The 13,558-nt window shown below is 49.7% G+C and overlaps 1 protein-coding gene across 2 annotated transcripts in view; it reads left to right on the top strand.

The window, feature by feature from the left end:
• prrc2a (proline-rich coiled-coil 2A) overlaps nt 1-13,558 on the top strand; it is a 147,276-nt gene that overhangs the window by 62,126 nt on the left and 71,592 nt on the right. For both annotated transcript variants that reach the window (XM_078416289.1, XM_078416290.1), the window contains exons 12-15: nt 1,752-2,106; nt 4,152-4,324; nt 9,975-10,368; nt 12,564-12,786. In XM_078416289.1, the coding sequence (XP_078272415.1) occupies nt 1,752-2,106; nt 4,152-4,324; nt 9,975-10,368; nt 12,564-12,786 (1,145 nt within the window). The remainder of the gene's footprint in view (nt 1-1,751; nt 2,107-4,151; nt 4,325-9,974; nt 10,369-12,563; nt 12,787-13,558) is intronic.

Below are 13,558 nucleotides of genomic sequence, written 5' to 3'. Positions count from 1 at the left end.
CATGAGAACCTGAACTGGTTCGGCTGCCTAAGGGGGGACATACAGTTTAATGTGGATAAGTGTGAGGTTATCCACTTTGGTTGTACGAATAGGAAGGCAGAGTATTATCTGAATGGTGTCAAGTTAGGAAAAGGGGACGTACAACGAGATCTGGGTGTCCTAGGGCATCAGTCACTGAAAGGAAGCATGCAGGTACAGCAGGCAGTGAAGAAAGCCAATGGAATGTTGGCCTTCATAACAAGAGGAGTTGAGTATAGGAGCAAAGAGGTCCTTCTGCAGTTGTACAGGGCCCTAGTGAGAGCGCACCTGGAGTACTGTGTACAGTTTTGGTCTCCAAATTTGAGGAAGGATATTCTTGCTATTGAGGGCGTGCAGCGTAGGTTTACTAGGTTAATTCCTGGAATGGCGGGGCTGTCATGTGTTGAAAGACTGGAACGACTAGGCTTGTATACACTGGAATTTAGAAGGATGAGAGGGGATCTTATCGAAACGTATAAGATTATTAAGGGGTTGGACACGTTAGAGGCAGGAAACATGTTCCCAATGTTGGGGGAGTCCAGAACCAGGGGCCACAGTTTAAGAATAAGGGGTGGGCCATTTAGAACGGAGATGAGGAAAAACATTTTCAGTCAGAGAGTTATGAATCTGTGGAATTCTCTGCCTCAGAAGGCAGTGGAGGCCAGTTCTCGGAATGCATTCAAGAGAGAGCTAGATACAACTCTTAAGGATAGCGGAGTCAGGGGGTATGGGGAGAAGACAGGGACTGGGTAGTGATTGAGAATGATCAGCCATGATCACATTGAATGGTGGTGCTGACTCGAAGGGCCGAATGGCCTCCTCCTGCACCTATTGTCTATTGCCTTGTTCAATTGTACTGTGTCCAGTGTAGACCAGGATCTTTTATACGCCCTTCCCCTTTGTTGGCTCGGCTCTTGTCTGATCCGTTCCTTGTGCATTTCTTCGTCTAAGATTTGCCACATTATTCATCTGCATTCAGTTGGTGTTTTAATAATAATAATATAATAACTTTTATATAGCACTTTTCATGCAATTGAATCCAGCCCAAAGTGCTTTCCACAAAAACAAACACAAGTCTAAACAAAGATACAATATAAAACAATAAGGACATAGGCATAGAAAGCACAGATTTATATTTAAATTTTTTAAATTTAAAATTGGGATTGTAAAAGAACAAAGGAAGTAAAATCAGTTAAAAGCTTGAGTAAAAAGATATGTTTTTAACTGGCCTTTAAAAATCTCAACTAAGTGGGCGTCTCTCAGAGCCCTGGGTAGGGTACTGCACAGCTTGGAGCCCTGGGTAGGGTACTGCACAGCTTGGGGGTGCGTTTGAAAAGGGCTACTTCACCAATTTTCCTACTGCTGTGGCATTGAGTGGCTAACAGGCCAGCATCACAAGACCTGAGCGCTCGAGTAGGGCCATACGGAAGGAGGGACTCTAAGATATGCTGCTCCCAAGCCATTTGGGGCTTTATAGACCATAAGAAGGACCTTGTAGTCTATCCTGGATCTTACAGGAAGTCAATGGCGGAGCCAATGTGTCGTCTGTTGAGGGTGGTCACTGTTAAATGGTCCTGCAGCAGTCCTTGTAAGCAGCTGCCTGTGAACCTCTGCCGACTGACGTGAGAGTTTTAACCGGAGCTTCCCCCTCCCGCTCTTGCCCCCCCCCCCTCTCCTTCCCCCCCCCCTCTCCTTCCCCCCACCCCCCCCCCCCCCTCTCCTTCCCCCCCCAGCAGGCTGTGCCCCCCCCGGATAAAGCCACCCCAGCCCTGGCAAACCAAAAGGCGCCCGAGGACGAGGACGAGGCCTGGCGCCAGCGGCGCAAGCAGTCGTCCACGGAGATCTCTGCCGCCGTGGAGCGGGCGCGGAAGCGGCGCGAGGAGGAGGAGCGGCGCATGCAGGAGGAGCGGCGGGCCGCCTGCGCCGAGAAGCTGAAGCGACTCGACGAGAAGTTCGGGGCGTCGGAGAAGCGGCAGAAGTCTGAGCAGGAGAAGGAGGAGGCGTCGGAGGAGAAGGAGAACGAGGAGCCCGTCGGCTCCAACAAACGGCAGCGCACGGCCAGCAGCAGCAGCTTCGAAATGACTCCAGGTATTTACAATGTTTCGTTTAGTTCAGAGATACAGCGCGGAAACAGGCCCTGTCAGCCCACCGGGTCAACGCCGACCAGCGATCCCCACACACTAACACCATCCTATATCCACTAGGGACAACTTGTACATTTACCAAGCCAATTAACCTACAAACCTGCACGTCTTTGGAGTGCGGGAGGAAACCGAAGATCTGGGAGAAAACCCACGCAGGTCCCAGGGAGAACGTGCAAACTCCGTACAGACGGCGCCCGTAGTCAGGATGGAACCCGGGTCTGTGGCACTGCATTCGCTGTAAGGCAGCAACTCTACCGCTGCGCCACCGTGCTATTTGGCTGAACTTGCTCCAGGTTCCTCCTCAACATACTTGGGTTTCATGTTCCCCAATTAGCCGGCACCATGGTGCAGCTGTCAGAACTGCTGCCTCACAGCGCCAGAGAGCCGGGTTTGATCCTGACCTCTTTCTGCCTGGTGCTTTCTGCATGGAGTTTGCATGTTCTCCATGTGACCGTGTGGGTTTCCTCCCGTGTCCGAAAGTCATTTGGGTGTGTCGGTTAATTGGCCCGCTGTAAATTGCCCCGAGTGTGTATAGAGTGGATGAGAAAGTGGGATAACGTAGAACTTGTGTGGACTTGGTGGGCTGAAGGCCCTGTTTCCGTGCTGTATCTCTGAACTTACAAGTTTGGTCCCTCTAAATTGCCCATTGTATGTGGGGAGTGGGTGAGAAAGGTGGGGTAACATCAGACTGGAGTCAGCTGGTTATCGGTGTGCCGACTGCCCTGTGTCCATGCTGTATCTCTGAACCGAACTAAAGTGGGTGCACAAGTGATTCTCTGCTTTGTGTCCTGTGGCAGGTCTCGCAAATAATCTTGTAATCAACCGTGTCCCCATATCACCCATCGAGATGGCACAGCAGCACCCACACACAGCGGCCTTCCAGAAATGATGAATTTGCTGCACTAGGCAGGCCAACAGGTCGAGTGCATTCACGCACTGTTTAAAAATTACTATGTTCAGCCACAAACCTGGCTCTTGTAATTGTCGTCAACTGCCCGGTTAGATTGACATTGATCAGTTGGAGTATTTCCAAATGGCTTGTTTAACAGACTGCTGTGGTCTACGTATTGTTAGCAAGCATGACCATTGTCTACACCTGCAGTCCACACTTTCAACCAACCTCTGGTATTCCCCTCTCCCTTCCCAGTTCTCCCACTCGTCTTCCTGTATCTGACTACATCCTATCTCTGTCCCACCCCCTCCCCTGACATCAGTCTGAAGAAGGGTCTCGACCCGAAACGTCACCCATTCCTTCTCTCCCGAGATACTGAGTCACTCCAACATTTTGTGTCTATCTCTGGTATTTAGTGCTCATCCCTAATGATGTCGGTTCTCCTCTAACTGAAGCAGTCAATCCAGTAAAGGTACTCCACTGTCCATAGGCACAAAATGCTAGGGTAACTCAGTGGGACAGGCAGCTGGGGTAACTCTGGAGGGAAAAAATGGGTGACATTTCAGTCTGAAGAAGGGTCTCGACACGAAACGTCGCCCATTCCCTCTCTCCAGAGATGCTGCCTGTCCCCGCTGAGTTACTCCAGGATTTTGTGTCTCTTTTTGGATTAAACCAGCATCTGCAGTTCCTTCCTATCCTCCCTACCCCCACCTCAGGCCAATGTGTAACTGCCAGATGCTGACTTGGGGCTTGCCTGCCCGGACTGGAACTGAGAAGAAACCTTTTTCACCCAGGGAGTTGTGAATTTGTGGAATTCTCTGCCACAGAAGGCAGTGGAGGCCAATTCACTGGATGGATTTAAAAGAGAGTTAGATAGAGCTCTCGGGGCTAGTGGGATCAAGGGGTATGGGGAGAAGGCAGGCACGGGGTACTGATTGTGGATGATCAGCCATGATCACAATGAATGGCGGTGCTAGCTCGAAGGGCCAAATGGCCTCCTCCTGCACCTATTTTCTATGTTTCTATGAGCACAGGAGGTTCAGTTAAATGCACATTACTCTATTTATTTAATGCTTTTTTTCCCCTCTTCTCCCCAGCTGAACCTCCACCTCCTCCTGAAAAGGAAACGGTTGAAGTGAAAGAGGAGCCGGTAGTGGCAAGAGTGGAGGCAAAGGTGGAGGTGGTAGTTCAGGGGAGGCAGCCGCAGGCTTCACAGGGTTACTCCAAGTACCAGAAGTCCTTGCCGCCCCGCTTTCAAAGACAGCAGCAGGTAAGCCTTGCAATTGAGTCGTCGATGAGACATTCCCTTCTGTCTGAAGTACTTTTATTTTTCTTTTCTTCCCCGACATCTTTGCTTCCAGAGCCTTTCTGGATTAAAGGTAGACAACAAATGCTGGAGTGACTCAGCGGGTCAGGAAGCATCTCGGGAGAGAAGGAATGGGTGACGTTTCGGGTCCCGAAACGTCACCCATTCCTTCTCTCCCGAGATGCTGCCTGACCCGCTGAGTCACTCCAGCATTTTGTGTCTCCCTGCGATTCCTATCAAGCCATCCACAATGTACAGATACAGGATAAAGGGACTAACGTTTAGTGCAAGATAAAGTCCAATTAAAGATGGTCTGAGGGTCTTCAATGAGGTAGATGGTAGTTCTGGCCACTGTCTAGTTGGTGATAAGACAGTTCAGTTGCCTGATAACAGCTGGGAAGAATGGGGAGAAAGCAGGAACGGGCTGATTTTAGATGATCAGCCATAATCATATTGAATGGCGGTGCTGGCTCGAAGGGCCAAATGGCCTGCTCCTGCACCTATTTTTCTATGGAGTGGGTGACGTTTCGTGTCGAGACCCATCTGAAGAAGAGTCGAGACCCGTCTGAAGAAGAGTCAAGACCCGTCTTCAGTCTGAAGGGTCTTGCCCCGAAACGTCGCTCATTCCTTCTTTCCCGAGACGCTGCCTGACCCGCTGAGTTACTTCAGCATTTTGTGTCTACCTTCGATTTGTACCAGCATCTGCAGTTGTTTTTTGGGGTTTTTTTCCCCTATACCTTTGTGGATTATCCGTATTGTCGGACCAACTTGGGGCACATCCTCTGAGAGGAGTCCAAACGGTAGCTGGAACTATCCGCCAAGCGGCTGGGACACCGGCCCACCAAGTCGGCTACGGGAACGAATCTTCCAGCTCCGGCCGGGCTGGAGTTCCAGAGCCTCAGCTGCAGGTGGTAAATTCAACCTGCCGATCGGCGTGGAAATCCCGATGAGGTCGAGATGGGCCGCCACATTTTCGGGGGGGGGTTTAAGTGTTCACTCGTAATTTTGTCTGGGTTAAAGGAGATGTCAGATTGGGCGTGCAGCGAAGGTTTACTAGGTTAATTCCCGGAATGGCTGGACTGTCATATTTTGAAAGACTGGAGCGACTAGGCTTGTGTCCACTGGAATTTAGATGGATGAGAGGAGATCTTATCGAAACGTATAAGATTATTAAGGGGTTGGACACGTTAGAGGCAGGAAACATGTTCCCAATGTTGGGGGAGTCCAGAACAAGGGGCCACAGTTTAAGAATAAGGGGTAGGCCATTTAGAACTAAGATGAGGAAAAACTTTTTCAGTCAGAGAGTTGTGAATCTGTGGAATTCTCTGCCTCAGAAGGCAGTGGAGGCCAATTCTCTGAATGCATTCAAGAGAGAGCTGGATAGAGCTCTTAAGGATAGCGGAGTCAGGGGGTATGGGGAGAAGGCAGGAACGGGGTACTGATTGTGGATGATCAGCCATGATCGCATTGAATGGTGGTGCTGGCCTGAAGGGCCGAATGGCCTCCTCCTGCACCTATTGTCTATTGTCTAATTGCTGGTGGACTTGTACAACACATTGTGATCGCTTGGAACTGCAGTGTGGTTGGTTGCATCCGAAGAACCTAGAAGATACGTGCAGTCATAGAACGATGCAGTGTGGTAACAGGCCCTTTGGCCCAACTTGCCCATACTGGCCATCATATCCCAGCTACATTAGTCCCACCTGCCAGCGTTAGGTCCATATCCCTCCAAACCTGTCCTCTTCATGTACCTGTCTAACTGTTTCTTAAACGCTGCCTCAACTACCTCCCCTGGCTGCTTCCTCCATACACCCACCACCGTTTGAGTGAAAATTTTACCCCTCAGTTTCCAATTAAACCTTTTCCCCTTCACCGTGAACCTATGTCCTCTGGTCCGCGATTCCCCCACTCTGGGCAAGAGATTCTGTTGCCAATTAATTCCTCTCGTGATTTTGTACACCTCTATAAGGTCACCCCTCATCCTCCTGCGCTCCAAGGAATAGAGACCCAGCCGACTCAACCTCTCCCTGTAACTCACACCCTCTAGTCCTGGCAACATCCTCGTAAATCTTCGCTGAACCCTTTCAAGCTTGACAACATCTTTCAATAGACAATAGGTGCAGGAGTAGGCCCTTCGAGCCAGCACCGCCATTCAATGTGATCATGGCTGATCATTCTCAATCAGTACCCCGTTCCTGCCTTCTCCCCATACCCCCTGACTCCGCTATACTTAAGAGCTCTTTCTAGCTCTCTCTTGAATGCATTCAGAGAATTGGCCTCCACTGCCTTCTGAGAATGAACATAGAACAATGCAGCACAGCAACAAGCCCTTCAAGCCACATTAGCTCTGCTGAAAATGATGCCAAGCTCAACTCTTATCTGTCTGCCTTGAATCCATTTCCCTCCATCCCCTGCATGTTCATGTGCTTGTCCAAATGCCTCTTGGGCGGTCACGGTGGCGCAGCGATAGAGTTGCTGCCTTACAGTGAATGCAGCACCGGAGTCCTGGGTTCCACCCCGACTGCGGGTGCTGTCTGTACGGAGTTTGTACGTTCTCCCCGTGACCTGCGTGGGTTTTCTCCGAGATCTTCGGTTTCCTCCCACGCTCCCAAGACGTGCAGGTTTGTAGGTTCATTGGCTTGGTAAATGTAAAGACTGTCCCTGGTAGGTGTAGGATGGTGTTAATGTGCGGGGAACGCTGGTCGGCGCGGACCCGGTGGGCCAAAGGGCCTGTTTCCGCGCTGTATCTCTAAACTAAATGCTGCTATCGTATCGACCTCCACCACTGCCCCCGATGTGCCCAGAGAAACTTCTGTTACGTTTCGTTTTGGGTTTAAGTGTAAAATAGCAGGTGTCCCACACTCATTTATATCTGGATTTTAATCTCAAGTGCTATCCTGTGTGAACGTGGTTGGATAATTCCCCTAGCTCGCTATTTATTTTACAGATTCTTTTATACGTGCAATTTCTATCAAGGCAGGTGCAATTTATATCTAATAGATATACTGCATACATTGGATTTTCAGGAGAAATTGCCCCACTTTTATCTGAAGCTGATGCAGTGCCCTCGGTCAAGGCTTCTGTTTACTGCCGTCAGTAAGAGGCTGTTTGCTTATAAATAGACTCTTCTGGCTGATTGCAATAAAAACGCTTCTCTGAGACCTGCTTCCAACGTGTCATGTTGTCAGGAGGTTGCCCTAGATAAATGATGTCTCAAATGGGAGAGACTTGATACATAGCTCAAGTGTGAACTCTGCAATGAAGAGCAAATAAATTGTAAATCATCCCCTCATTCCCTCAACGCTAATGGCGTGTTGGCCTTCATCGCAAAAGGATTTGAGTATGGGAGCAAGGAGGTCCTGTACTGCAGTTGTACAGGGCTCTGGTGAGACAGCACCGGAGTCTTGTGTGCAGCTTTGGTCTTCTAATTTGAGGAAGGGCGTTCTTGCTTTTGAGAGGGAGTGCAGCGTAGGTTCACCAGGTTAATTCCCGGGATGGCAGGACTGACATATGATGAAAGAATGAATCGACTGGGCTTGCATTCACTGGAATTTAGAAGGATGAGAGGGAATCTTATGGAAACATATAAAATTGTTAAGGGATTGGACAGGCTAGTTGCAAGAAACTTGTTCCCCAAGTTGGGGGAAGTCCAGAACCAAGGGTCACAGTTTAAGAACAAGGGGTCGGCCATTTAGGACTAAAATGAGGAAAAACATTTTCACCCAGAGTTGTGAATCTGTGGAATTCTCTGCCATAGAAGGCAGTGGAGGCCAATTCAAGAGAGAGTTAGATAGAGCTCTTAGGGCTAATGGACTCGAGGGGTATGGGGAGAAGGCAGGAACAGGGTGCTGATTCTAGATGATCACCCATGATCAAATTGAAAGGTGTGGTGCTGGCTCGAAGGGCCAAATGGCCTCCTCCTGCACCTATTTTCTACCAGTTCTTGATCTGAAATGTTAACTGGTTTAGGAAGGAGACGAGGAGGAATTTCTTTAGTCAGAGGGTGGTGAATCTGTAGAATTCTCAGCCACAGAAGGCCATAGAGGCCGTCAGTGGATATATTTAAGGCACAGATAGATAGATTCTTGATTAATATGGGGAGAAGGGCAGGAGAATGGGTTAGGAAGGAGAGAGAGATCAGCCATGATTGATTTTAGATTTAGAGATACAGCGCGGAAACAGGCCCTTCGGCCCACCGGGTCCGCGCCGTCCAGTGATCCTCGCTCACTAACACTATCCTACACACCCTAGGGACATTTTTGCCCAGCCAATTAACCTGCATACCTGTACGTCTTTGGAGTGTGGGAGGAAACCGAAGATCTCGGAGAAAACCCACGCAGGTCACGGGAAGAACGTACAAACTCAGTACAGACGGCGCCCGTAGTCAGGATCAAACCTGAGTCTCCGGCGCTGCATTCGCTGTAAGGCTGTAACTCTACCGCTGCGCTACCGTGCCGCCTGTAGACTTGATGGGCCGAATGGCCTAATTCTGCTCCTATCACTTATGATCTTATGATTTCTTTTTCCACAAATACTGCTTCAGCTGAGTTCTGGCACTTGATCAGAAAGTGATATCCATATTCGGACATTTTAACTGGTTTCAATTTGATGACCTGCGTCCGTTTCTTGTTGCAATGTCCCGAGCGAACAGTGTTCATCGCCTGTAATCTACTCATGGTGCACAAAAGATCATCTGAAACAAATTACAGGTAGTTTTGTTTAGAGATGCAGTGCAGAAACAGGCCCTTCAGCCCACTGAGTACATGCCGACCAGCGATGCCCACACACTTACACTATCCTACACACTGGGGACAACGTACAATTATACTAAGCCAACTAACCTTCAAACCTGTACGTCTTTGGAGTGTGTGAGGAAACCGGAGATCTCTGAGCAAACCCACACTGGTCGCAGAGAACGTACAAACAAACACCCGTGGTCAGGATCAAACCCAGTTCTCTGGCGCAGTAAGGCCGCAGTTCTACTGCTGCGCCACCGTGCAGCCCCGTAAAACGGGCTTGGTGAAAGGAGGCAGAGGGTCATGATGGAGGAATACTTTTATGCAACTGGATGACTCGGTCGCATAGCGGTAGAGTTGCTGCCTCACATTGCCGGAGATCCGGTCCATCCTGATTGTGGATGCTTGTCTGTACGGAGTTTGCATGTTCTCCCTGTAACCTGCGTGGGTTTTCTCTGAGATCTTTGGTTTACTCTGTGGGACGAAGGGCCTGTTTCCGCTCTGTATCTCTGAACTAAACTAAGACTCTAACTATGTAGGGAAAAAACTGCAGATGCTGGTTTAAATCGAAGGTAGACACAAAATGCTGGAGCATCTCTGGAGAGAAGGAATGGGTGACGTTTCGGGTTGAGACCCTTCTTCAGAGGGTCTTGACCCGAAACGTCACCCATTCCTTCTCTCCTGAGATGCTGCCTGACCTGCTAAGACTCTAACTTGCAGGAGTCAGTGTAGGTAGTTTGCTTGGGGTATTTCAGCCACCTCTTCTTGGAAGCTGGAGAGGAAAAATTGGCCGTTCCGAAGGGTTTTTAAAATAAAAGGTGGTTGTATATCAATGGTGACCGTATACGCCACCGTATCTGCATTTTCTTTTGATTCAGGAACAACTGCTCAAGCAGCAGCAGTGGCAGCAGCAGCAGCAGCAACACCAGCAGCAGCAGCAGCAACACCAGCAGCAGCAGCAACACCAGCAGCAGCAACACCAGCAGCAACACCAGCAGCAGCAACACCACCATCAGCACCACCAACAGCCCTCCCAACAGGCTCCAGTGCAGCAGCCGCCTCTGCCACTTGCAATGGCCCCGTCAGCACCCATGCACCCGCAGCAGCAGCAGAAACCCATGTACCCGGGCTCGATCGGCCGCCCACCTCCGCCCCCTATGCCCCCCATGGGCTACGACCCGCGGTGGATGATGATGCCACCTTACATGGACCCTCGCATGATGCAGGGCCGGCCTCCCATCGACTACTTCCCGCCTGGTGTTCATCCGTCAGGCAAGTAAAAACCCCTCGCTCTCCTCCGCCTTCAACAAATGCACTGCTCTTTTAGTCCATGAGTCATAGGAGCAGAATTAGAATCCATCGCAGAATTCCATCGTCTACTCTGCCGTTCAATCATGGCTGATCTATCGTTCCCTCTCAATCCCACTATCCTGCTTTCTCCCCATTACCACGGACACCCTGACTAATCGAGGTTTGTCGGTTAATTGGCCTGGTAAAAATTCTAATTTTTCAGCCATCAAGTCTACTCTGCCATTCAGTCATAGCTGAACTATCTTTCCCTGTCAACCCCACTATCCTGCCTTCTCCCCATAACCCCTGACACCCATACTTTTAGTTTAGAGATACAGCGTGGAAACAGGCCCTTTGGCCCACTGAGTCCGCGCCGACCAGCGATCCCCACACATTATCACTATCCTACACCCACTAGGGACAATTCTTACATTTACCAAGCCAATTAACCTACAAACCTGTATGTCTTTTGAGCGTGGGAGGAAACTGAAGATCTCGGAGAAAACCCGTGCAGATCACGGGTAGAACGTACAAGCTCCGCACAGACAGCACCCGTAGTCAGGATCGAACCCGGGTCTCCGGCGCTGTATTCGCTGTAAGGCAGCAACTCTACCGCTGCACCTTCTCCCCATTACTGCTGACACCCTGACTAATCAGGGTTTGTCGGTTAATTGGCTTGGTAAAAATTCTAATTTTTCGTCCATCGAGTCTACTCCACATTTCAATCACAGCTGATCCATCTTTCCCTCTGAAGTCCACTATCCTGCCTTCTCCCCATAACCCCTGACACCCATACAAACCAAGAATCTCTCTGTCTTAAAGTTATCCAGTGGCTTGGCCTCCACAGCCTTCTGTGGCAATGAATTCTCGTTTAAATGGAAGTCCATTTGCCAGAATAGCTTGCCTCAGCATCATAGGTACTTGTAAAAACAAAGAAGTGCAAGTGCTTGAAAAAAAGACCCCCAGTGCTGGAGTAACTCAGCAGGTTAGGCAACATCTCTGGAGAAGATGGATAGATGCCATTTTGGGTCCGGACTTATCTGAAAGGTGACCTAACCATGTTCTCCAGGGAAGCTGTCTGACCCGCTGAGTTACTACTTTAAAAAATTTTTTTAAAGTAACAACATGATTATTATTGTGGAAATTGTTAGTGATAAAATTCAGAGAGAAAAGGAGTTAAAGGGAATGTCAATGTTTTTAACACTTTATTCATTTAATATTTAAAAAATCGCCTGTGTCAGGTTAACAGGTCCATGCGTAAAATTTACTCAATAGACTGTTGGAAACAAAAAGCCGGAGTAACTCAGCGGGACAGGCAGCATCTCTGGTGAGATGGAATGGGTGACGTTTCGGGTCGAGGCCCTTTTTTCAGACAGAGTCACGGGAAAGGGAAACGAGAGATTTAGAAGATGACTAGACCAAGTGGACCTGTTGGGCCCAAATCTCTCCTCACCCCACCCCCCCCTCAATCCCCCCACCCCTCCCTCCCCCTCCCTCCTGAGGAGATAGATTTAAACTTTAAAATGTGAATAACTTTAAAAATATAACACCGATTTCAATGAAATCTCTTCCATTAGCACCAAAGGGACGACGGTGAGTAAGGTGGGCCTAAAATTGTTGTGCTATCGTGTACCGTTTTGGCTGTAGTTCAGGAACAAACAAACGGGAGTTTTAGTATATAGAAGATGTAGAGAGATAAAGAACAATGAATGAAAGATATGCAAAAAAGTAACGATGACAAAGGAAACAGGCCATTGTTAACTGTTTGTTGGGTGAAAATGAGAAGCTGGTGCGACAGTGGTGTGGGAGAGAGAGAGAGAGAGAGAGAGAGAGAGGGAATGCCAGGGTTACTTGATGTTAGAGAAATCAATATTCATACAACTGGGCTGGAAGCCGCCCAAGTGAAATATGAGATGCGGTTCCTCCAATTTGGGTTTAGTCTCACTCTGACAATGGAGGAGACCTGACAATAGACTCTTGGTTTGAAGAACAACGGGTCGTACCCATCTGAGGAAGGGTCCCGACCCGAAACGTCGCCCATTCCTCCTGTCCGGAGATGCTGCCTGTTCCGCTGAGTTACTCCAGCATTTGAGTCTGTCTTCAGTTCTCTGGTCCAGCCGGCTTAGTGTTGCTGAGTGTGATGACGAAGGTACATCCAGTGTGTTGTGCGTCTGCAGGTTTAATGGCTCGCGAGCGCTCGGACAGTGGTGGTTCTGGATCGGAGCCCTTTGACCGGCACCCTACCAGGGGCACCCCTCCCATTGACCCCAAGTTGGCCTGGGCTGGCGACGTGTTCCCATCAGCGGAGATGCGGCCGATGGCCTCGCCCATGAGACCGCATGAAGATGACGACAAAGGCTTGAGGTCTGTTCACGTGAATGTTGGATCCACTAACTGTAGGTAACGTCTACAAGCACTTCCCCTCCTCTTCCCCCTTGGCCCCCACCCCCCTTCCTCCACTAAAGATCAGTTATCCAGTCCCCAGCCAGCAATCTGCCCGACAGAACCTGCCTGCAACACCTGTCCCTTTACCACCCCCCTCAACTCCATCCAAGGACCCAATCAGTCTTTCCAGGTGAGACAGATGTTCACCTGCACCTCCTCCATCCTCATCTATTGCATCCGCTGCTCCAGATGTCAATTTATTTACCAAACGCAGGCTCGGCGATCGTTTCGCTCAACACCTGCGCTCGGTCCGCGTTGGCCAATCTGATCTCCCGGTGGCCGAGCACTTCAACTCCCCCTCCCATTCCCAGTCTGACCTTTCTGTCATGGGCCTCCTCCAGTGCCATCGTGAGGCCCACCGGAAATTGGAGGAACGTCACCTCATATTTCGCCTGGACAGCTTGCAGCCCAGTGGCATGAACATTGACTTCTCCAACTTTAGATAGTTCCTCTGTCCCTCTCTTCCCCTCCCCCTTCCCAGATCTCCCTCTATCTTCCTGTCTTCACCTATATCCTTCCTTTGTCCCGCCCCCCTGATATCAGTCTGAAGAAGGGTCTCGACCCGAAACGTCACCCATTCCTTCCCTCCTGAGATGCTGCCTGACCTGCTGAGTTACTCCAGCATTTTGTGAATAAATACCTTTGATTTGTACCAGCATCTGCAGTTATTTCCTTCTAGAACCTGCCTGAGCTCATCTGTTGCTGATCCCTGATCTGTCTCGGTCTT

The sequence above is a fragment of the Rhinoraja longicauda genome, chromosome 19 (assembly GCF_053455715.1).
Source record: "Rhinoraja longicauda isolate Sanriku21f chromosome 19, sRhiLon1.1, whole genome shotgun sequence".
Lineage (NCBI taxonomy): Eukaryota > Metazoa > Chordata > Chondrichthyes > Rajiformes > Arhynchobatidae > Rhinoraja > Rhinoraja longicauda.
The sequence above is the reverse complement of the archived record's forward strand: the minus strand, read 5'-3'. Positions and strand labels throughout refer to the sequence as shown.